General features: G+C 33.7%; 1 protein-coding gene across 4 annotated transcripts in view; it reads left to right on the forward strand.

The window, feature by feature from the left end:
* Positions 1 to 27357, forward strand: part of LOC131694114 (broad-complex core protein-like) — a 221354-nt gene that overhangs the window by 114549 nt on the left and 79448 nt on the right. For 3 of the 4 annotated variants that reach the window (XM_058982557.1, XM_058982565.1, XM_058982574.1), the window contains exon 4: positions 7663 to 7713. In XM_058982557.1, coding sequence (XP_058838540.1) covers positions 7663 to 7713 — 51 coding nt within the window. Of the gene's footprint in view, positions 1 to 7662; positions 7714 to 11286; positions 13692 to 27357 lie in introns of those variants that run through there. The other variant, XM_058982549.1, reaches the window with a different exon arrangement.

The following is a 27357-nucleotide window of genomic DNA, read 5'->3' on the forward strand; positions in this document are numbered from 1 at the left end:
AGCTCCTGAAAATGGAATCACTCTTTGTGTTTTTGAGTCCTTTTAATATCTGGGAATTATTTGTTTTATATCCAATTCCCTTATTTTTTTGTAAGCTTCAAAGGCACCTTGAACGCAATGTGAATTTATTATTTAATTACCGCAGAAGAGATTTATCAAATACAGTAATTTAAGAATAGCTTGTTGTAAAGGTTTTCTACTACTATATTTCGATACTCTGAATATGTGGGATATTTATGTCTTTGACAAAGTTGTTTGAAATAGCACTTTCGAAAACTTTGCTGGAGACATTAAGTCTCGACCCAAATTTGGTTGAAGAGTAATTCTTGTCTATAATTACTTCTAGGAGGATTAACCGTCAAAATTTTTCTATCAGCAGATGAACAGTTTTACGTTTTGAAATTCTTCAATGTTACTTAACATCGAAATTTGGCAGTTTCGAATGAATGTGATCGTGACCGTTAAAAATTTATCGAGCATTAATTTTACTTTTCTTTATTAGTCAACCTCACAACTTGCAGTACTAGAACGTAGTACACAAAATTTTAGTACGCCATTCATTGCATCCTGCTAAGAGGATATTCATATAGTTGATAATACAACAAAAATCCAATGCTCATAAAACCGATCCTGACCTGCTAGAGACAAAATTACATCAGCTTTCAACTAGTTTCTGAAATGTTATTCTTGTTGTAACCCATATTGAATTCTTGTCTAAACTCTACACAATCTAAAAAAATACATTTTCAGCAAATGTTGAAATGTATGTAAGTTTTCGGTAAACAAGCTTATGTTTTATATGCAATCAACCTATTCAAATTTAGATTCCCATTCGAAAAATTGTCTCTAATCCATATTTTGAAGCATCTTTCCAAAAATGAGCTCATAATAATTCAGACAGTTATTTTATTTTACATTGAAGAAATTTGACAACTATGGGATTTTGGCTAAGAGATAAGTTACAAGATCCCCTTCCCATAATTTTCCAAAAGTTCTCATGACGCTCTAAACACAGTTATCAATGTAGTGATCAGAGAATATTTTTCCAAAAATATTTTGTGGAATATTAAATTAAATTCGTCAGCATCAATTTTTTTTTCAATCCAATTAATTTTGGTTTGGGGGGGGGGGTTTAACCCCCAAAACCCCCCCCCTGGCTACGCCACTGGTGTCTCAAAAAGTGTGATGTCCTCTAATTTGTCTAATTCTGAAGAATTTTCTCCTGTCAGTGCGTTTGAGTCGTCTATATCTATACAAAACCAATTTAGAATTAGAACCGCCTTTTGTCTTGTTCCTATTCTTTTCTTTCGTCTCCTAGGTCTGAAGCGGATCAATCGACTATTAATAAATATGTTAAAAGATGCCAGCAGTATTGGCCCTTATTCGCAAATACTTTATTCACTACAATTGTGCTAAATTTCTTCTCGATCTTATAACAGAATTTGAAAATCTCTGTTCTAAATAGTCGATATTGGTAGTTGTTATGATGTACCAATTAGCTAGAGTAGTGACAATATTTCTCAGTTCCACAGATACAATCTCCCTTTATTGGATACTTCAGAGTTATTCGCATCTGCTCTCGGAGACCACCAATCCTCCAAACGACTCAATCTGCTCGAACCGAATGCACATTTATACCACTGAGCATTCAACTTGAACATATGGGATGTTTGCCACAACAAAATTAGCTACGTTGTCATTTTCAGCCGATTTTCGGTTTTGTAACATTTTTTTGAACGAAGAAAACTAGACCTTTCGAACAGTATGCGGTCATATACAGTTTGGTAAGAAAAATTGTTCGATTCTGAGACAACAATATCAAAATTGTCATCTTTTGCGATTTTTTCATGTAAAAGAATTTTCATGAAAAGTAAAAAAAAACATTTTGATACAAAGACTCTCTTGTGCAATTGAAATGTCAGAAATTGTCAATTTTCAACGGCCTATTGATTGGCTTTTACTTAATTAAATACTCTTTCCTGATAAGAGGCAGCATTTACCATTTTGCAATGTTGACAGACCCCTTCTTTGCAATTAAAATTTCCAAAACTGCACTTTGATGAAAAATGCTTTCCTGAAAAACTAATTCGCTATTTTACACTTAGCGAATCTAGTTTTTTAACGACTGCAACCTGTGCCTGGGTGAATATCGGTCCGTCCCGCGAGGCAAACTTTGCAAAATCGTACGAAATGGCGACTATCTGCCAATTAAACACCGATCTTTAGGAGGACGATAAAGTTTTGTGCATGTGTGTCTCACAGTGGCGTAGCCAGAAATTTGGTTTGGAGGGGGTTTTGATGAAAATCGCAATTTTTTTGAAAAAATGCTAAAATTTCATATGAGTTTGATAAATTATTGAAAACTCTAAAACATAAGTAGTCTAACAGATGTCATTCCAGTCTAAAAACAAGAAGGATCAACATGGAACAGTTTTCAAACCTCTCTAGATTATTTTCTTGTATAATATGTCAATGAAGTCAAAAATTGCGATCTTTTAAAGTGGGATAAATGATCTAAAAAATTTTCAACGTTCAAGATCACCTAATATAATAATCCTTGACTTTGAAGGTTTGACAACTTCGGGAAGTTATCAACATAAAACAGCGCCTGCTTTGATATAGAAATATTAGTGATTAACTCTCATAGAGGTAATTATGGTGAATTAATTTTTCAAAAATATTAAGAGACATGGTGCCTTCAGCAAAGTTTTTGATAATGTCATTTCAAACAATTTTGTTGAAAATATGAAGGCTACATGAATTCAACATATAGGGATTTAAATGGACTGGGCCTGCTATATTTCTTCTTAGTGAAGAAAAATTTAGGTGAAAACTATTTTTTTCTGCGCTACGGATAAAATTGTTTGAAACAATCATTGCGAGTTGAGAACACAAAACCTATAACTAAATTATGGATGGATGGAACTGAAACTTGCGTTTCGACTTCATCTCATCAGAATCCGACACTAACTTGGTGGGCGGACTAAGCTTGCGCCGAATTGATGCTAGCTCCTGAAAATGGAATCACTCTTTGTGTTTTTGAGTCCTTTTAATATCTGGGAATTATTTGTTTTATATCCAATTCCCTTATTTTTTTGTAAGCTTCAAAGGCACCTTGAACGCAATGTGAATTTATTATTTAATTACCGCAGAAGAGATTTATCAAATACAGTAATTTAAGAATAGCTTGTTGTAAAGGTTTTCTACTACTATATTTCGATACTCTGAATATGTGGGATATTTATGTCTTTGACAAAGTTGTTTGAAATAGCACTTTCGAAAACTTTGCTGGAGACATTAAGTCTCGACCCAAACTTGGTTGAAGAGTAATTCTTGTCTATAATTACTTCTAGGAGGATTAACCGTCAAAATTTTTCTATCAGCAGATGAACAGTTTTACGTTATGAAATTCTTCAATGTTACTTAACATCGAAATTTGGCAGTTTCGAATGAATGTGATCGTGACCGTTAAAAATTTATCGAGCATTAATTTTACTTTTCTTTATTAGTCAACCTCACAACTTGCAGTACTAGAACGTAGTACACAAAATTTTAGTACGCCATTCATTGCATCCTGCTAAGAGGATATTCATATAGTTGATAATACAACAAAAATCCAATGCTCATAAAACCGATCCTGACCTGCTAGAGACAAAATTACATCAGCTTTCAACTAGTTTCTGAAATGTTATTCTTGTTGTAACCCATATTGAATTCTTGTCTAAACTCTACACAATCTAAAAAAATACATTTTCAGCAAATGTTGAAATGTATGTAAGTTTTCGGTAAACAAGCTTATGTTTTATATGCAATCAACCTATTCAAATTTAGATTCCCATTCGAAAAATTGTCTCTAATCCATATTTTGAAGCATCTTTCCAAAAATGAGCTCATAATAATTCAGACAGTTATTTTATTTTACATTGAAGAAATTTGACAACTATGGGATTTTGGCTAAGAGATAAGTTACAAGATCCCCTTCCCATAATTTTCCAAAAGTTCTCATGACGCTCTAAACACAGTTATCAATGTAGTGATCAGAGAATATTTTTCCAAAAATATTTTGTGGAATATTAAATTAAATTCGTCAGCATCAATTTTTTTTCAATCCAATTAATTTTGGTTTGGGGGGGGGGGGGGTTTAACCCCCAAAACCCCCCCCTGGCTACGCCACTGGTGTCTCAAAAAGTGTGATGTCCTCTAATTTGTCTAATTCTGAAGAATTTTCTCCTGTCAGTGCGTTTGAGTCGTCTATATCTATACAAAACCAATTTAGAATTAGAACCGCCTTTTGTCTTGTTCCTATTCTTTTCTTTCGTCTCCTAGGTCTGAAGCGGATCAATCGACTATTAATAAATATGTTAAAAGATGCCAGCAGTATTGGCCCTTATTCGCAAATACTTTATTCACTACAATTGTGCTAAATTTCTTCTCGATCTTATAACAGAATTTGAAAATCTCTGTTCTAAATAGTCGATATTGGTAGTTGTTATGATGTACCAATTAGCTAGAGTAGTGACAATATTTCTCAGTTCCACAGATACAATCTCCCTTTATTGGATACTTCAGAGTTATTCGCATCTGCTCTCGGAGACCACCAATCCTCCAAACGACTCAATCTGCTCGAACCGAATGCACATTTATACCACTGAGCATTCAACTTGAACATATCACACCGAGGAAGCGATTTTTTATTTCCAAGAACCAAAGCTCGAGTGAAACAATCAACATTCTCGTAGGTGCCAGTCCTGCACATCTTCTTGGAACCAGCTAACATATCCAAGCACGACAGCTAGCAGAAGTCACATATATCTCCACCCAAGCGAAGTGATCAATTCACTTGTAAGTAGGACCCGTCATCCACAAACCAGTCATTAACACATCCGTACCAACGAGAATGGATCATACCATACGAAGGCCACAGGTCCAGCACCAACTTGTCCCATCTCAGTAAAAAATAGACTTGTGCCTGTCCCTAACTTTTTGAAAGCTCTATTTAATCAGAGATCACTAATTGGTTGGTAAAAAGAAACATCAGTCGTTATCTACTCAGACCAAACAATACGTATTGCGTATCCCTGCATATTAAAATCTCCGCTATCAGTTTCTAGCTTATCAAACTGAACAAGCAAAATTAATATACTTTGTGCAGTTACCCGGGGGAACTTGGCCATATACCAATTGCTCCATTGCCAATGCAATGTGATATATGAACCGGAATATTATTTGATGATATCTGAAAAGCATGCAATCCTATAAAAGCCATTGCCCAACATTATTGATTTTCAACTACCATAACTTGAATTTTGAATAACAACTTATTTCCTAAAATTGAAAAATACGCGATTTTTACACATTGGCAGATCATCCCCATTTGCATTGCAAATATCCAATGCCATTTATTTTCAGCTGCCGTTACTAAATGCCTATTAAATTTTTTTTTGTCCGGTTTCTCGAAATAACACGAATTTTTTTGCACGGTTTCTCAAAATAACACGGATTTTTTTTTGTACGGTTTCTCAAAATAACACGGATTTTTTTGCACGGATTCTCGAATTAACACGGATTTTTTTACACGGTTTCTCGAAATAGCACGGTTTTTTTTTCACGGGATGATCAAATCATTAAACTTGTATATCGAAATAGGTATTTTATACATAAAAATCGTATTATTTTGCAAAACCGCGCAAAAAAGTCGTGCAAAAAACCGTGTAAAAAGTGCGTGCAAAAACAGAATCCGAAGCATTTTTTGAGGTACGCCAAAATATGTGAGGAGGTTAACCCCAGACCCCCCGAAAAAAAGTTTTGTTGACTGCAATGACCGAATTAGCACTATAATCAGACATTCTAGTTGAAATTTGAAACACCCTGATAATCGAATCATTTTCCCCGGATAATCGAATCACGGATAATCGAATCCCCGGATAATCGAGTCCGACCTGTAGGGTAATTTCGGGATAGATGCCGCGGCAGGAGAGATGCCGCACTCTCAATATCGCGGTTACGGGGTCACTTTTATACGATAATATGATATTGTGAGATTGTCTTTCTAAGAATTACAACACTGGAGATGTAAAATAATACTTATTATTAAATTACGAAAACTTTATTAATGATTATGTGGATCCAGTTGTATCACGGAGTGCCGAAAATTTTTCAGCGCCACATTAAAATTTTGCTTTTTTAATTGTTCGATTTTTTTTTGGTAAATCATGAATCGGTTGAATAGCTGGGACCTTTTAGAAGGCATTCTGATCATGAACACGGTCCAGAGGAAAATTTCGTCGTGCGGCATCTCTTCCATACAATTGGGAGAGATGCCGCATCAAAATTGCGGGTGAAATGCCGCACTATATAATGCGTAGCTAAAATGTATTTTTTTCACCTCGGAATGTCATTAAATGATCATTTGCGTCAGATATAGGTTCCTAGTAAGGTATATTCACAAACTAACGGACCTAACACAGTGACATATAGGATTATGAGTCTATTTATCTATATAATTAAACGGGCGATATGTATCTAAGTACTTCGGTTTATTCTTTAAAGTTTCAGGTACTAATTTTCGTGAACGAGTTGATTTGTAGTGATGTCAATATTGGGATAAAAACGAAAATTTCAACGAATTGATGCTTTTTCACAATGAATCTGTCCAGAACAAACCTAAGTTATATAAACTCATTGTTGGAAGAAACACCCAAACATTGCGTTTAAGAAACCGCTACCAACACACACACATATATATATATATATATATATATATATATATATATATATATATATATATATATATATATATATATATATATATATATATATATATATATATATATATATATATATATATATATATATGTATATATATATATATATATATATATATATATATATATATATATATATATATATATATATATATATATATATATATATATATATATATATATATATATATATATATATATATATATATATATATATATATATATATATATATATATATAGCTCGTACAAATATATAGATAAATAGTACTCATAATTAAGCTACTCCAACTTAACCGTTACACAAGGTTGCGAAAGAAAAACATTTTAAAAATGTTGAATAAAATAATGTTTTTAGAAATGGTAGCACCCCCTTGAGAAAAGTGAAGGTGCTAGTCGATTTATAGGTGTAATCAAACTTCATGAAACTCAGCTGAAGACACTTAATCACAAAAACATCAATGAGAGCTAAAAATACTTTTGTTAACCATTTTTCAGTTTGTGACCACGGTGCGGCGTCTCACCCGCACATGCGGCATCTCTCCCGCAATGACCTTTTTATGTGAAATGTTCGTGGATATTAGATGATTTTTTTTCATGACAAAAACCATTTCACAGTATTTTAGAAACTTGTCGCAATTAATAAAAAAGATTTTATCAATTTTTGAATGGTTTACTTTGATGCAGTATCGATTTTTAGAAATGTGCGGCATCTCTCCCCTTTTTCCCAATTGTACATGACTCATTAAATTTTCTTTCAAATTGTTTAAGCTATTCATTTCGAAAACGGATCATGCTCTTAGTATTCTTACTGGCCATAATTCGAAAATTTCGACCCAATCTATTAATAATAATTGATATTTTAACCATTGAATAACATTTTTTATTTGTTTGGTTCAGGTTTTAACCAACAGGCACTTCAGGCAGCAGAACTAGCAGGTTCGCCGCAAGGTAAGTCATACTGTGTTAAATTAAGATTTTGAATATCTGATTGTGAATTCTATCTCTCACATTTATTTACAAATTGATTTATTTACAAAAACATACTGAGCCCAACAAATATATATATTTTCCATTTTCCAATTTTAAGTCCAAACATGAAACTAATATTTATAATAATAATAAGACAAGCGCCAGTGTTAGTTTAGCTATCTATCAGAAGAGAAAATATGGATTTGAACCTGCTTCAACTCATTTCTATGTTCTGTTCTCAATGCTTTAGCTTCTTAAAAAAAATCATCGGAGATTCCATTCCATTGGAATTGAAATCAATGCAATACTTTTCCATATTTTCTTCAATGATGAAAACTAATACAATTATCACGTGAAGGTGAAGTGGTCCTAAGAGAAAAAATGATGGATTTGATCTAAAGCAGTGTAAATAGCTTTTTTCGAACTTATTTAAATAATGGTTTACACTAGCCTAAAATGGTTACCGGGTATTCTTTGTACCGTTGTAATAAAGACATTATAAATTAGTTGTTCATTTTAATAAGTAACGGTGTAAGGTATCTGTATATCAAAAACAATTCGCAAATGTCTTTGTTTTGATATGGAGATGAAATCGCGTTGTCAATACTGCTCACGATAGTGATAAAAAGTTAACTACACAGTGCTGAATTTTCAGTCTTCTTTTCAAATTACTAACACATAACTAACTATACTATATTTCTCCTAACAACTAACGGTTTATTTTTTATATCCAAATCCGTGAAATTTCTTAAACAAATAGAAACCAACGCAACTAAGTTATGTTCAGTAATAATTCCTCTTAGTTTATTCAGTCATCATTTAATTCTTATCGGTTGTGTGCTACATTCGTTTCTTGATTTAAAGTCAGTGTTTTGACTATTGTATACTTGTTACTTGGATTTCTGATACTTCGTGTTATGGCCGTATTCATTGTTAAACGTCGTGTTTGTGTGTTTACTCATTAATATGTAGTACAACAACTATATGTGTTTTGTTTTCGTTTTCATTAATTAATTGCTACATTTAATCAATAATGTTCAAGCCTATCAATTGCCCAATTGGTAAATAAGAAAGTATGAATTGTCATTGTGTTTTCTCTTTTTCAATCTTACACACATACACACAACTGCAAGCAAGTTCGCACGCAGCTTTCGAAAAAAATCCCCAAAATTCGATAACCGTTAACCCTCCGGCACTCGCGCGAAAGGCTCCCCGAATGATCAGCCGCTGGTGCTGAAAAAAGATTTCGCTACAGTTTCTGAACGGCGCGAGTGCCGGAGGGTTAACAATGGGAGAATAAATATTTGTGGAAATTTCAACAATGATTGAACAAGTACGAACCAGTCTAAGCTTATATTGGAAATCCCCACTAAAACGATCCAGAATTCTCTCAGCGATTGCAATTCAGCAGTTTAGCTCTAGTTCAAATACTAATATTTATAACAAACCTAAATCAACACACCTAATAATTTGTACATATAATTTAATTTGTATGAGATTATTGGCCATAAAGCATTTATGCGGAATCTGTACATACATATAAAGTGAATAGACTCGCAATTTTGGAAATGGAGATTTTATCAGGTAAAACAAAAGCAAATGTAAGTGTTTTCAATTATTCAACAACGGAAACAAAAAAAAATCAAGCTCTTAGTTTCAAATTTGTTGAATTATCGACAACACAAACATGTATCGTATATAGTAAGCAAGATCATTCGATTAGGAAGCTAGAGAATAATGCTTTTATAATGTATCCATAAGTTTAATTACTTTACTAATGGTTGAAGGTGTCGTATTTCGTTGAAAAATATGATATGTATTTGATTTCATTAATTATTAATTTACATAATTTATTATATAAAAGGCGATATCAAAAAGATGCATTCGAAGTGTATAGTTCACAATCGGTGAAGGAAATAATGTATTTGCTAAGATAAAACAAACAAAACTTTACCGATATCAAGTCATGCTGGGCTAATATGCGACGTATTTTATGACTTCTTCTGTCGTCAGGTCGACTGACGACGATCACTAAATTCAACGAAAAAACATCTGATTGCTACATTACACATTCTACAATGTGCTCGATCCTGCCACCAACAACCAACCCGATGCTTCAAACAATACCGCTGAACCAACCAGGCGAGGACTTCCGTTGTGATCCCTGCAATAAAAATCTATCATCATTAACGCGTCTAAAGCGCCACATTCAGAATGTACATATGAGGCCAACAAAAGAACCCATATGCAATATATGTAAAAGAGTTTACAGCTCACTGAATAGTTTAAGGAATCACAAAAGCATCTACCATAGGAACATGAAACCACCAAAAGAGGAACAAAACTTATCTACGAATACCGGCTCTATGCCACAAGTGTCTCTAGCAGAAATGTCCAGTGCAGTGGATCAAAAGCATCAGTATTTTTCTGTTAATCACCGAACAGCCTAAAAATTCAATTCTTCCATTTATGCCTTGCATCACACAACATGGTAACGATTAAAATGTTATTATTTTATATCAAAATTTACAATCCTATTCGCGAACCCCTCTTCAATGTAAAAAATCTATTGATTATATTGTAGAACTGTGCGCAATAAATTTAGTAATAAACTTAATAACAATTTAGCATAAAAAACAGTCAAGTTCTACTGGAAATCTGTATCACTAGATTAAAAAACAAACATCCAGTTGAAATTAAACTGTCACATGGTTAAGGACTTAAATATGCGAAAATCTAAGCAGAAGAATTCCGAATTTCAAAGCAAAATTTTGTACACAAAAGAAAATATTGGAAAATTAAAATTGAGACATTAGTGACTTCAAAAATTAAATCAGGCTGTTTAATCAACAAAAACCAAATTTAAAAAAGGTTTGACTTTTCAACCATAATCCGATTGCATAAACAATAGCTGTACATCTTTTGGCTGCTCTTGATCTTCTATCCTTAGCTTTTCTGAACGACAAAATGCAAGTGAATGTCAAAAGTAAAAACAACCGTTTTAATAAAACATATACACTAGAGGGATTTGTTTATCGCTTCTAATAATTCTAAATATGTAATTCTCGTGTTTTCCAACAAAGAATCATAATAAGGAAGATTTCATCTTTCTATCACATAAAACAAATGCTATGGAAGTGAGCCGAACAGTTAATGAAATTTTTCCGCCAACATTCAAATCACCAAAAACTGTAGATGTACTGTCATCCATGTTCTTTTGTTTACGAGAATAATTTGAAAAATGGAAAATATTATATGACATTTATTTTTTTTAAATTTTTGTTATCGTTTCGAATTCAGAAATATCAGACACAAAAAACTATTCGCTTCTATAAATCAAAAGTAACTAAAATATGCCTGAAATTAGAAGAAAACAAAACAAATTACAAACCACATAGAAATAGTAAGTCACTATTGTCTCTCTTTTCTTTTCCCGGTGATGCTGCTTGTCAAAACATTCAATCGTACACGCGATTTGAAATGCACTCTATTATAACGTTGTCGGATGGTTGGGACACGCACGTACACGCCTGATGGGGGTGGTGATTGCAGGTATGAGCTCGGGACGACCATCATCTCCATCGGACATGAATCACGGCAGCGGAAGTGGAGTAAACCGGTTGACACTACCGCTACCGCTAACTGCCTGTCATCGCTGTGATGTTTGCGGTAAATTGTTAAGTACAAAACTGACCCTCAAAAGGCATAAGGAGCAACAACATCTGCAACCACTGAATAATGCTGTATGCAACCTATGTCATAAGGTTTTCCGTACACTTAACAGTCTCAATAACCACAAGAGCATTTACCATCGCAGACAAAAACTGCTCCACCATCATCACCAACATCATAATCAGCACCCGTTTGCGTCGGTAGCAGCTGTTGCAGCAGCAGCTGGTGCAACCAGTCCGTTGCACCATCAGTCGCCGCACGTTTTGCTAGGGGACGCAAATGGTGCTGGCTGTGACCTCAAACATAATATTGCTAAATTGGAATTTCTCTAAATGATTTTTCCTCCTGTTTAAATGTTAGGCATCAATAGCGATAAAACAGATGCCGGAAACGTATACTCGCGAAAGTGTGCGTCAATTAAATAAACAAAAAACATGCCGAAGTAGTGGGCAACATAAACAATGTGATGTTGAAAATCAACAAACAGAAAATATGAAAAGAATAATAATGATTTTCTAATTACAATCAGAAATACTCACATTTAGTTACTGATAAAAGAAAAGAGTATGTTCAAAGTAGAATATATAGATCAATAATCCAACCTAACGTTGTTTGAACTCTGTTAACTGGTTTTATTCAAATCAAATGCAGACACATGAATTGTTGAATTATTTTTTTTGAAATTCATCATATTTATTTAGTTATAGTAACACTGAAAGCTATATGAAATATTATTTTTTAGGTTTATCATTACATTAACGTTAGCCATTCATAATTTCTACTATGGTTATAGGTGTTATACAGCTGAATAGTTTTTTTTTATTTTTAATATATACATTTATATATTTTGAGAAGGCATTTACGCAAACCACCAGCTAGTTTCTATATTAATTTCTCGTTTTTGGCACAACACTTGTCAGTTTTTTTACTCTTTTTCTCTAAAATTACGATTCAAAACGAGCTTAGACAATATCAAAAAAAAACTGCATGAATAAGGAATGACTCCTGGAGATGCAATTTGTAGAGAAATCAATCAAATTTCAAACAAATAAATAGCTACTTAAATCAGCATACTTAAAGTAGAATGAAAAACAAAAATCTTGAATGGCAACAAACTTAAATTCCTAATGAAATGTAGTCCTTGCATTTCCCTTATTGGACGATTACTATAATGTTTCGGTTGAAGTGCAATATTTAAATTTCATATTTGACGCCATTTATTAACTTAGGATAATATGAATATATTATTATGAATCCCAGACTAGTTTATCTTGCTACAGGCAACTGAAAGTCCTACAAATTATTGTGTATTAACTCTCATTAAAATCGCATTTAAATAGAATTCATTCAAGGCTTTCCTTTCCAACTCATTAAAGAAGGCGGTGTTGATTACAAATATATAAATTCCAATATAGACAATTTCAATGTCTTTAGTGTTCTAGAGCTTATACGACGACACTTCATTGCAGCTCATAAGAGATTGGATGTATTTGAAATTTAAACTCCAGCACAGAAAAACACAACAAAGTTTCAGCAAAAACTGAAGAACACAGGATTTGACATTTTAACTTACTATAAGTTTAGAATTGGCTATTGAATACTATAGTTCGCCACTGGTTAGTCATTGATCACCAGTACTGTCTGAATTGGAAGCAATCTCACGGGAAGCGATGAGTTGAATATTAGATTAAATATTAAATATCGATTTTGAATAACAAAATATGGATTTTAAGTAACAAAATGATTAAATTGATTATTTGTAAGGGACTGTTCATATACCACGTGACTAAAAATATCTACATTCCGTTGTGAACAATTCCTGCACCCCTATAGCTACATTCCGGGGTGAACAATTCCTGCAGAAGGACTTAAAAAATCGTCCAAGCTTTGAAATATCTTATTTCTGAACTACATTTTGAACTTGTACTGTATTAACGTTTTGAAGACAATTTTATAGACATCATAATAACGCAAACTTGAAGTAATCTATAGTTTCTTGAATTAGCTCATAATTTCAACAACCAGCTTTCACATCCAAAACCGTAGGATTTGACAAAACTACAAACGATTGAATCAAGTGATTTAGTGTAAATATGCGCTTTTAGGGGGAACTATAATATAAACAGTCCTAATGACCTAAACAGTGGTTCAAAACAAAAGCTTCTAGAAAATAAAGTTTTCGATTTATTTTTTTGAACATTTTGGTATAAATGTTATGTTTTTCGTTAAAAAATACTGCCGCGCAAAATCATGATATTGATATCAAATTGACGGTAATTTCAAACTCTTCAACGTGAAATAAGAAAAACTATTTTGTTCACTATTTTTGGCTAAAACCAATAAAAAATTAATTTTCATCCCTTTTTGCCAAAAATAGTGTAAAAGAATATGTTTTATGAAATTTTATTGAGTTCACGTTGAAGAGCTTGAAGTTACCATAAATTTGTTATCGATATCATAAAAATCGACCAAGCCGTCCTCTTGCAATCCGGGATGCTTACTGGAAAAAACATGTAATCTTTGCGCGTATTATCTCCCAAATGTGAACGAGTATATTTCAATGAAAAAATGTACATATTAACCGTTATGTGTCCGACGCGGTATCTGGATACTTTTTCAGCTTTCAATTAATTAAATTCTAATGTTTTATCCATAGCTGGAAATTGAAACTTTGTGACATCTTAGAACTTCACTAAGTCAAGGTTTTGGGTTAATAATATTGTTGATATAGTAAAGGGGTAGTGAGGAGGGGCTCCTGAATTATTTTACTACGCAATAGGCCGACGAGGGAACCCGGATATTTGATAAAAATAAATCGGGTTACTTCATTCGGTTCCCGGGAATCCGGACTTCCGGAAGCATGTTGCAGTGCTGGAATACTATTTGTGCATTTCACTGGAAGACTGGCAATATGTCTATCAAACTTCATGGAATTGCATCAGCAGGCTGCATCTCGTGATTTTGGAACCATTTGGTGATTTGCCCCGGAATGGATATTCCGGAGAAGGTTCCCGTGGGGCCGTGAGTGGCCATTCCGAGGTCAAATTGCCATATGGTCCCGTAACAATAAATAACAGACTTCAGAGGCAATTTAAAGAGTTCTGATACTCATATTGGTAGGTCACAGAATCAAAAAGTGGACGAGCTCCTGAATCCAAAACACCTAAAAGTGTCCAAATCGTTTAAAGAAAGCCATAGTTATGAGCATTTCAATTTGTGGGTACCCGGATACCCTCGTCGACCTGTTAAAGGTGATTTTTGTTGGACACATAAAAGGGTTAAAATAGCCTTTGAAACAAAAAAATTGAATATTTAGCACGGGATCTTGTTTTGAATCACGCACAAAGATTCAGTATGATTTTGACCGTTTATATGATAAGCCTCGCTTAAGCATGTCAAAGTTTGAAAAAATTGAGATAATCAAGCGTTCACACCAGTGATGACACAAATTTCACTCGATGACCTAATGTTCAACTACAATACAATACAGGCTTTAATTCTAGTCGCATCCGAGGATTTGGATCGATAAGCGCTGACCACCTCATGCGCACCCAGTTCCTCGTGAGAAATTCCACGAAGATCCGTCCGAAAATCTATAAAATCGTAACCGAACCGGTCATCTTAAATTCAGGTGCAACTTGACACATTTTAACGGCATGGAAGACTAAACATTTTCCACAGTCAATAAGATTATTTTGTATAACTTTTTCATTGTATTTGAACCACGGATATGCTTTTAATAAAAAATTATCCTCGCACCAACTTTTCACACATTTTTATAATTCGTGCTATTTGCAATCAAAAATACAATTTCCTTTTTGAATATTATGCTACACGCCAATTCAAATCAAAACGCTCATAACAAAAACAATTATTTTGTTTTAACAGAACAATTATTTTGTTTTATTACGATCTTTTCATAAGCTATTCGCGTTTCTCCATGAACAACAATAGGTTTTAAAAAAGGCACATAAATCTTATTCAACCGCGCCTTTTGAAAAACCTATTGTTGTTCATAGTGAAACGCATATAACTTATGAACAGGTTGTAATAAAAAATAACTGTTTTGTTAAAATAATATTTAGAATATCTCGAGAACAACTGTATTTTATAAATTTTTAGTTATGAGCACATTTAAAAAGAAAATTGTATTTTTGGCTGCAAATAGTACGAATTATAAACGTATGTTAAAGGTTGTTGTGAAGAAGTCTTTTTATTTATAAGCTTTTCCATGATCTAACTTTACTTAAAATATCTCGACAACTATCGCATTTTCGCATTTTGAAAGACTTTTGTTAAGTGCATTTCTGTAATAAAATTACAGTTTTGAATGTCAATTATTATAAATTGTAAAAACATGTGTAAGTTATCGTTAGAAATTTTTTTTATCGATAACTTAGTAATCAAAATGTTTCTTTTCTTTTTGGGTGTTCGTTGGCAAAATATAAAAATTAAGCAAAATGGGCTCTTTTGCAATTTAAATATTCAACATATATTTTTGTTTTTGTGAAAAATGACACAACATTTTTTTCAGTGCATTTTTTGGGAGCAGAAGTAAACTGAAAATAATTTACACAATAAAACCATATGCAATTAAACATCACGTACTTGTTCGTTTCATGTTAAAAAGCAAAACAAATGATTTTTCTTTGAATTTCACATGGAAATCCATTAAAATGCATTGCATGTGGTCTTTCAAATTATTTTCAAACTAATTGAATGTGAATATGACATGTTTTTCCATTTAATGTTGATTGCATTGCTATTTAGTCATAAAGTATGAACGTTCCACACGACTTTTGTGTGAAAAACATGTAGTGCATTTCTGCATGTAAAACAATTGACTTCACCGTTTCTTATGCCAATTAAGGGGAGCGTTTGGTGTTAAAGTGTTTAAATCGAAAGTTATTTTGTTTTGCGATTTTGAAGGCAAGGCAACAATAGATCTATTGTGTAATGTTAGGATCGCTTTATACATTCATTGTGCACGAAAAAAAAATATTTTCAGTTACACAGAGTTAAATGTTCAACCATTTCCAGGTCGAGGAGCTCCACGGCGAACACGATAACTCTCGATAAAATTGTCTACGGGAAATTCAATAAGTTTTGTAAAGCTTATACTTGTAGTTAGTCGATGAACCACAAAAAATAGAAAAAAGTTCGAGTTTCGGAAAATGGCTCAATGAAAACCGAAAAATCTCATATTTTACTGTAAAATTCGTTAATTTTTTCTTAAAAATAATAGAATTGCTTTATTTTGTTTTCTGTGGTTCATCGACAAGCTACACATGTTGGGTAACCTCATAAAAACTCAAGTCAATTCGTTGATTAGTTTTTGAGTTATCAATTTGAAAAATGCGGTTGCGAGAAAAACGCTATTAAAGGGTCAAATATCCTATATCAAATTGCATCACGGAAAAACGCTGTAGAATTTGGGTAGAATTAGTTTAGTGTGTATTGTTTACACTGTATTTTTATCGATGTCAGTTTTCCGAAATTTTATGCCGATAGATTGGAATATGCGTGTGTTATAGCAAATACGCGCGTGGACTGCATGGCTGTTTAAAACAAACGAAGTTCAGCGTTGCCACCAAGATTGCGGGAGACCTTTCTAGATGTTCGATACTAACAATTACACAGATAAAAACGAAGTCGATTATTGACGCCCCCTTAAATCTATAAGTAAAACGAAACAATATTCTCGTGTAATTCATTTGGAAATTTTCGTAAATGGCATTTCTCATGCTATTGACTTGCTTTTCACACAATGTTCACATGAATTCCATTTGAAAACCACATTTTCCACACTGGAATAGATATTGAAATGGCAACCGTGTGCATTTCATGTGTTTGAAATTGAAATAATTCAATAGATTTCCACAAGATGTTAACGTTTGGAGTTTTTTCATTTCCTTAACTCGTTCTCAGATAGGTTTACTGTTTAAAATAAAATAATCGAGCAAAGATTTTTGAAAGCATTGCACGCAGAAACGTATGCGCCCTTTTGAAAAATTACCCATGTATCAAAATATTTCAGTTGTCAGAGAAAATCATGAAGATTCATAAAACTAACATAACTGAAAAGTTTCATTCGAGCCGGCGGTGGTCATATTTTGCGGTCTGCCGGTTTCTAATGGAATCCCGCTCGTGGTATTTAGGGTCATACTAAAGTCCTATCCCTAGTAATAATTAAGGTTTTATGGCAATCTTGAAACCCTTTTTAAAATATAGAATGCACTTGTAGTCTGATATAAAACCAGATTTACTACTTGGGATTACAGTGCGCGAAATAAGTATACTGTTCACCATAAAAATCTTCAAATAATACCTCTACGACTCAAATCAAAATGAAATCGACATGCACCGAAACAAGTCACATGGATCAAATCTTGACTTAATTCTTATGCTTCTTATTTTTAAATGAATTGACAAACATAACAATAACCCATAAGATTTTTTTTTGTTTCAATCATAGAGGTTTTAACCTTAAGGTAATTCGCTTCTTTCTTCGGGTTAGAAAAATTTCTTACCCTATATGCGGGGTTGGGAATCGAATCCAGCTGAACTGCGCACAAGGCAATCGATTTACCAACTACGCTATGCTCGCCCTCTCCGCATAAGAAATAATTACACGGTGCAACTGTGGTTTTGTATTATTCCAGTGACCGCGTACTGGTTGTAGATCTCTTTAAATGCAACACAAATCAAAGTATGAGAAATGTTGAATCCCTTAAAATCTTAATTTAAGGGGATCTTCTACTACCGCGGTTTAAAAAAATAGATTTTTTTCTTTGTTTATTATAAATCTATATATATATATATATATATATATATATATATATATATATATATATATATATATATATATATATATATATATATATATATATATATATATATATATATATATATATATATATATATATATATATATATATATATATATATATATATATATATATATATATATATATATATATATATATATATATATATATATATATATATATATATATATATATATATATATATATATATATATATATATATATATATATATATATATATATATATATATATATATATATATATATATATATATATATATATATATATATATATATATATATATATATATATATATATATATATATATATATATATATATATATATATATATATATATATATATATATATATATATATATATATATATATATATATATATATATATATATATATATATATATATATATATATATATATATATATACCTGAAAACGCGCCACAGAAAGGATTTGGTTAAAATCATATTCCTTGGCCCTTGGCATGTTTCTGGGAACCGAAAGGTACCCATCTCCGGCCGTTTCTGAGAAACTAAGCGCGGCGCGCCACGATCACGCTTATCTATGGAAAAATCATTGTTTAAAGAATTCACCAGTCCATTCTTGACGGTTTATGTATGTGAGCGTCTGTGAATGGTTTCTTGTTTTTTGGGGACGAGATAATAGTATGGAAGAAAGAATGCATCGGACACGTTGAGAAGCATATGGGAACGTGATTACGAAAACCGAAGAAAGAGAACAAAGGTATCGGTGGGAAAGGAAAACGAAAGTGGACGGACAAATTATCGACGAGCTAACAAAATCCCCATCGCTCCACTGAAAAAACTTAACACGTTGACATCATGTGGAAACCTATTGAATTATTTCAATCCACAAACTTATGAAATGCACATGGTTGCCACTCGAATATCCATTCGAGTGTGGGAAATATGATTTTCAAATGAAATTACATGCCAACATGGTGTGAAAAGCACATCAACATCATAAGAAATACCATTTACTAAAATTTCCAACTGAATTACACGTGAATTTCACTTTTTTTACTTACAGATTTCATGAGCAGAAGAATCAGTGAAATATATTGTTTTACATGTAGGAATGCATTACATGTTTTTCATGCGAAAATTATGTGGAAAGTTCATACTTAATAGCATGGCAATGAACATTCAATGGATAAATATGTCGTATTCAGGTGGAATTTGTTTGAATTCAATTTAAAAGACCACATGAAATGCTTTTTAAAGGATTTTTATGTGAAATTCAAAGAGAAATCATTTCTTTAACTTTTTAACACGAGAACGCACATGAAAGTGATTTTTAATTGCATATGGTTTTATCGTGGCAATTATTTTCAGTGTACTACAATCGAGTTATACACCGTATTTTATCTTTGAACGCTTTTTCCCGAAAGTAGTGGTTTTTAAGCAGTCAAGTAAGACTTTGCATAGAAGTACTGGTCCGATTTATATATTTTTTCTCCAATTGTTAAAAAACATACCGCTATGTTTTCCCGAGAGAAATTTGCAAAATTTCAATTTGTTTTATTTTTATAGCCCTTAGTAGGCCAAAAAATAACGTAAATATTGGTAATTTTCACAAATCGTCACATAACTTTTACATAGCCAACGTGCTTATGATTATAAAAAAATATGAGTTCTCTGATAACAGATTCCCCAATTTGCCACAAGTTTACCGGGACCCATACAGTTTCAACATCAATGTCATCAATGAAGTTTCAAGGTCGCGAGAGATTTTTTTTTTCGTTTTCAAAAGTAAAATTGGAAAGTCAAAACTTGTATCTTCCAAATGAAAAAAAGATTCAAAATCCATTGAGTAGATGCTTAACAATTTATTCCCCAAAAAAGCGCTCAATTTAAGACCTCGCGTGTAGAATACCCCTTTAAGGAAAAAAAAACTGTTTATTCGGGACTTTCGGCACTAAAAATTTGGTTCGAGGTTACTTTCAACCGATTTTTAATTTTTTGAGTGTTATGAAAAGAAGAAGAAATTACTTTTCCAGCGGTATGCTATGCTATGTTCTTTTGTTAAAAATACTATGGGATTTTTTTTTGCTAACTGTAAGAAAGCAACTGTCATTTTGCGATTTTTTTCATGAAATCTATGAAACATTTTTATAAGAAAGCGTTTTTGTTTTATTGAACATGTAGAGATAATATTAAGTTCTGCATGACTTGTTTATCGTCAAAATGTGATGAAAGTTCTAGTATTTCTCCAAACAAAAACTTATTCGCTACAATACATCTAGCAGCCATCAAACATAACGCTACACGATTGAGTTCTACAAAAACGCCATTTGTTTGGGGGAGGATGAATAAAAAGTATCTTTTCATCTTTTCGAAAGAAAAAAAAGATGGGTGGGTAATGTCAGAGACATAACCGGAGTGAATACACTTTAGGCTGTTAATAGGAATACTACAATTTGATAGGTTGTATTAAAACCAACTATTTCGTTATTTCTAATGAAAATACCTAAATATCGGTACACGTATAACCTTTCAGAAATTAGTAAAAATTGCAGCATTTGAATTAACAGCCTAAAATGTATTTTAGGAACGTGTCCACTGGAAAACAGACGGAGAAAGAATGACCGAAACGGTGAGAATTAAGAAACTGTGAAATTAGAAACGCTAAAGGGGGCAAACAGTGATAATGCATATCTCAAGCCTGAACGCAATCCACTGGATCTAAAAATAGATAACGAGAGGGATTTGGTCGAGGAGAGGGAGAGGTGACGATCTGCTTATAGGAGACAACGGATCGTTTTTTAACTGTGTTTATAGCATGATGATACGTAAAACTTTTTCTCAGTTTGCTCCGAGGACCGAGTATTTTAAATTTCCCTAGTACTGTAAAAATGCTCCATAAACTAGTAACTAAAATTTCCGAAGTAATTCGTATCAAATCATTAACAAAAAATCGTAATATCAGCATCCAATAGGTCAACACCATCTTCTTTACACAACGAAACAACCAGTGCTTATCTAATCCTCAATCGCACTCGCACTACCGCTTGTCAGAGGAAAACATATTAAACGCGCGCCGTGGTGAATTTATCTTTACTCGCACCTAACGCCACATATAATTTAATGAGCAAAAGAGTGCAGTTCTCTCGCACCGAACCACCCAGTCGCCAATCCATTTATTCAGCTCCAAAAGAAAAAGCTTTCTGCTTTTTCTGTGGTGTATCATCATAGTATCTTCCGTGTATACATGAAACTGGCACGCCAGTGCATCATTAGAATTAAATGCTATCAGCGCCTGGCGGCAGTCATGGAATGTATTACCTACCACCGAAGAATTCGAGCTGACATGAAACGCAGCAGCTGCTACGCTTACAACGTCAGCACACAAACTAACGATTTTTTCTTATGTTCCCTTTTAATATGTGTCGCAGTTCATTCGATGAAAAAGTGGCAGTCCTAGCAAGCTTGCTACTTGAGCGAATTGTACTGACCGACCATGGATCAGATAATTACTACTTTCATAAAATCCATTATTTCCGTTATTTTTAGTAATTGTACATCCTACGGAACAAAATTGTTGTAGGGTAATTTCGAGAGAGATGCCGCGTCGGGTGAGATGCCGCACTTGCTATATCACGTATATAAAGTCACTTTTATGCGGTAATATTATATTGTGAGTTTGTCTTTCGAAGAATTACAACACTGGAGATGTAAAATAATCCTTAATATTATCTCACGTTAGTTTTATCAACGTTTGTGTGCATCCAGTTGCATCACGGAGTGCCAAAAGTTTTTCAGTAGGGTAATTTCGGGAGATATGCCGCGTCAGGAGAGATGCCGCACTTTCTATATCTCTTATATAGGGTCACTTTTATACGGTAATATGATATTGTGAGTTTGTCTTTTGAAGAATTACAAGACTGAAGATGTAAAATAATCCTTATTATTAACTTGCAATATTTCTATTAATGGTTATGTGCGTCCAGTTGTATCACGGAGTGCCGAAAGTTTTCAGTACCACATTAAATTTTCGTTTTTTAAAATTTTTCGATTTTTTTTGGTAAATCATGTATCGGTTGAGTAGCTGGGACCTTTTAGAAGGAATTCTGATCATGAGCACGGTCATCCATAATTTCAGAGGAAAATGTCGTCGTGCGGCATCTCTGCCATACAATTGGGAGAGATGCCGCATCAAAATTGCGGGTGAGATGCCGCACTCGATGGCGGAGGACACGTAGCTAAATGTATTTTTTCACCTCGAAATGTCATTAAATGATCATTTGCGTCAGGTATAGATTATTAATAAGGTATATCCACAAACTAACGGACCTAATACAGTGGCATATAGGAATATGAGTCTATTTATCTATATATTTGAACGAGCGATATGTGTATAAGTGTTAGTTTCTTCGGTTTATTCTTCAGGCACTAATTTCAGTTTCAGGCACTAATTTTAGTAAACGCATTAATTTGTAGTGATGTTAATCTTGGGATAAAAATGAAAATTTCGACGAATTGATGCTTTTTAAAACGAATCTTTCAAGAACACACCAAAGTTATATAAATACGTTGTTGGAAGAAACAACCAAAAACTGCGTTTAAGGAACCCCTACCAATATATCGCTCGTACAAACATATAAATAAACAGTACCCTTAATTAAGCTACTCCCACTTAACCGTTACACAAGGTTGCAAATGAATTACCCTACCACATTAAAATTTTATTTTTTTTAAATCGATTTTTTTTTTGGTAAATCATGTATCGGTTGAATAGCTGGGACCTTTTAGAAGGCATTCTAGTCATGAGCACGGTCATCCATAATTTCAGGAGAAAATATCGTCGTGCGGCATTTCTCCCATACAATTGGGAGAGATGCCGCATCAAAATTGCGGGTGAGATGCCGCACTCGTTGGTGAATAAAACATAGCTAAATATATTTTTTTCACCTCGGCATGTCATTAAACGATCATTTTCGTCAGGTATAGGTTATTGATAAGGTATATCCACGAATTAACGGACCTAACACATTGACATATAGGATTATAGTCTATTTATCTATATATTTAAACGGGTGATATATATATATATATATATATATATATATATATATATATATATATATATATATATATATATATATATATATATATATATATATATATATATATATATATATATATATATATATATATATATATATATATATATATATATATATATATATATATATATATATATATAGCTCGCACAAACATGTAAATAAATAGTACCCTTAATTAAATTACTCCAACTTAACCGTTACACAAGGTTGCATAAGAAAAATATTTTAAAAATGTTGAATAAAAAATGCTTCTAGAAATGGTATTGACGCCTTAAGATAAATAAAGGTGTAAAAATACTTTTGTTACTCATATAAAGAAAGGCTATGCAATCACTGTAAAAATCGACTTTTTAACCGAGGCCCGGAGGGCCGAGTATCATACACCTTTCGATTCAGTTCGTCGAGATCGGCAAATGTCTGTGTGTGTATGTGTGTGTATGTGTGTATGTGTGTGTATGTGTGTATGTGTGTGTATGTGTGTATGTGTGTGTTATTTAAACTCACACAATTTTCTCAGAGATGGCTCAACCGATTTTCGCAAACTTAGTTTCATCTGAAAGGTATAACGCTCCCATAAGCTGCTATTGAATTTTTAGTTGATCCGACTTCCGGTTCCGGAGTTACGTGTTGAAGAGTGCGGTCACACAGCAAATTCCCATATAAACTGGTACCACCATGATGATCAAATGATGTAAAACATATTAAAATTGATGTAACATTACTCTAGTTTGCGGGTCTGGATCACTAATGATCAATTAAAGCAGCTTTGACCACATTGGCCACCTATGACGGTTCATGACGCCCCCGGGGAACCCGACAAGTTCCTAAGCTAATATCACACCCATTCCCCAACGGATTCTCTACCGATTTTTACAAACTTGATTTCAAATGAAAGATACAGTAATACCATTGACTGCTGCTGAATTTCATTCGGTTCTGACTCTTGCTTCCGGAGTTACAGGGGTGTTAGTAAGGATACACTGGAATTTCCCATATAAATCGGTACAATCGTAATACCTCAGAGGCTAAAAACTATTGAAGTGGTCACCAAATTACTTCTAATCGCAGATCTAGATCACTGATTGCCAATCAAACATTCTTTGAATATATTGTCCACTATCGACAATTCCGGAATTCCGGGCATATTCCACAATTAAAGTCACATCGGTTCTTCGGTGATGACTGAACCGATTTTCTCAAACCAAGTCTCAAATGGAAGGCAAAATATGCAGTTGAGTATTGCGTCGCCGCCTCTTTCCCCCGCCTTGCCCTTACACCTCCTTCCTTCATCACTCCCCTCCCCTTGGACTACCCTCACGCCCGCATTTCCTTCATCCACACCATAAACCAAAATAAGATGAAGGATTTCTGACGCATCCTCCACTCCCACTCTACTAACCCCCCATTCCCACCACTTTCAAACCCATTCCACCAACATTTCAAAATATAATCACATGAAGATAACATTGAACTCATACTGATTAAGCTAATGAAATATTATTCTTTTGCCTTTCTCATATAGAAAGGTTATGCAATTGCTTCAAAACCGACTTTCTAACCGAAGCCCGGAGGGCCGAGTCTCATATAACATTCGACTCAGTTCGCCGAGATCGCAAAATATCTGTGTGTATGTATGTATGTATGTATGTATGTATTTATGTGGGTGTATGTGCGGATTTATTAACAAAATGTCCACATCGGTTTCTCGGAGATGGCTGAACCAATTTTTACAAACTAAGATTCAAATGAAAGGTATAATATTCCCATAGGTTGCTATTGAATTTCATTTTCAACCGACATCTTGTTCCGGATTACGAGTTGAAGAGTATGGTTACAAAACAAAATTTGTTGATTTGTCCACATCGGTTTCTCGGAATTTTCTGAACCGATTTTGACAAACTTGATTTTAAATGAAAGGTCCATCAGCTGCTGTTGAATTTTGTGTGGATCCGAGTTCTGGTTCCTGAATTACAGGGTGATACGTACGATCACGCAGCAAATCCCGATTCTAACGAATTCTGCGATGAATGTAAAAAGATGAATTTTTTCCAAAATGTAAACACAACTGTTGAATTTGTAGATCTAGGTCACCAACAGTCATTTAAAGTCTCTTTGGCCACACTGGCCACCATCGACGGATCCGGAAGCATCCAAATTCAGAATAAGGGTTATATTGGTTTCTCGAAAATGGAAGAACTGATATTAAATTCCATCTCCATCCGACATCCAGCTCCGGAGTTACGGGTTGTGGAGTGCGATCACATAGAAAACTCCGATTCAAACCGATACCGCGGTGAATGCAAAAAGGTGCTCTTATATATACTTACCAAGTGAAAGATATTTCCATAATGTTATATTGTACGAACCAGCTATTGAGTATTGCGTCGCCGCCTCTTTCCCCCGCCTTGCCCTTACACCTCCTTCCTTCATCACTCCCCTCCCCTTGGACTACCCTCACGCCCGCATTTCCTTCATCCACACCATAAACCAAAATAAGATGAAGGATTTCTGACGCATCCTCCACTCCCACTCTACTAACCCCCCATTCCCACCACTTTCAAACCCATTCCACCAACATTTCAAAATATAATCACATGAAGATAACATTGAACTCATACTGATTAAGCTAATGAAATATTATTCTTTTGCCTTTCTCATATAGAAAGGTTATGCAATTGCTTCAAAACCGACTTTCTAACCGAAGCCCGGAGGGCCGAGTCTCATATAACATTCGACTCAGTTCGCCGAGATCGCAAAATATCTGTGTGTATGTATGTATGTATGTATGTATGTATTTATGTGGGTGTATGTGCGGATTTATTAACAAAATGTCCACATCGGTTTCTCGGAGATGGCTGAACCAATTTTTACAAACTAAGATTCAAATGAAAGGTATAATATTCCCATAGGTTGCTATTGAATTTCATTTTCAACCGACATCTTGTTCCGGATTACGAGTTGAAGAGTATGGTTACAAAACAAAATTTGTTGATTTGTCCACATCGGTTTCTCGGAATTTTCTGAACCGATTTTGACAAACTTGATTTTAAATGAAAGGTCCATCAGCTGCTGTTGAATTTTGTGTGGATCCGAGTTCTGGTTCCTGAATTACAGGGTGATACGTACGATCACGCAGCAAATCCCGATTCTAACGAATTCTGCGATGAATGTAAAAAGATGAATTTTTTCCAAAATGTAAACACAACTGTTAAATTTGTAGATCTAGGTCACCAACAGTCATTTAAAGTCTCTTTGGCCACACTGGCCACCATCGACGGATCCGGAAGCATCCAAATTCAGAATAAGGGTTATATTGGTTTCTCGAAAATGGAAGAACTGATATTAAATTCCATCTCCATCCGACATCCAGCTCCGGAGTTACGGGTTGTGGAGTGCGATCACATAGAAAACTCCGATTCAAACCGATACCGCGGTGAATGCAAAAAGGTGCTCTTATATATACTTACCAAGTGAAAGATATTTCCATAATGTTATATTGTACGAACCAGCTATTAAATCATAGTTTGAAGAAAAGAGAAAGGCACAATTGCACCTCTAGGTGGATTAAAACAGGTTTTTCAGATTGTGACCATGGTGCGGCGTCATGCGGCATCTCTCCCGCAATGTCCTGTCTTTTTAAAATGTTCATGGAAATTTGATGATTTTTTTTCACGACAAGAACCATTTCACAGTATTTTAGGATCTTGTCGCAATTGATAAAAATGATTTCATCAAATATTGATGGTTTACTTTGATGCAGGATCGATTTTAAGAAATGTACGGCATCTTTCCCCAAATTACCCTACATATTTCTAATCAGATAGCCCAATAATCTTTTTTTTCATTCAATGCAACGACATATATTTAAAAAAAATCGGGTAAAATTCCGGCAGAAAATTTTGAAGAATATGATGTATTGGAGGGATATTAAACGGGTACCTGAGACACGCCCTTCACAAACATTCAGAGTGGTTCAATCGTTATATGGGCCACATTTGAACATCGCGGCAAGACTCCACT

This window comes from Topomyia yanbarensis, chromosome 1, assembly GCF_030247195.1.
Source record: "Topomyia yanbarensis strain Yona2022 chromosome 1, ASM3024719v1, whole genome shotgun sequence".
NCBI classification, from domain to species: domain Eukaryota; kingdom Metazoa; phylum Arthropoda; class Insecta; order Diptera; family Culicidae; genus Topomyia; species Topomyia yanbarensis.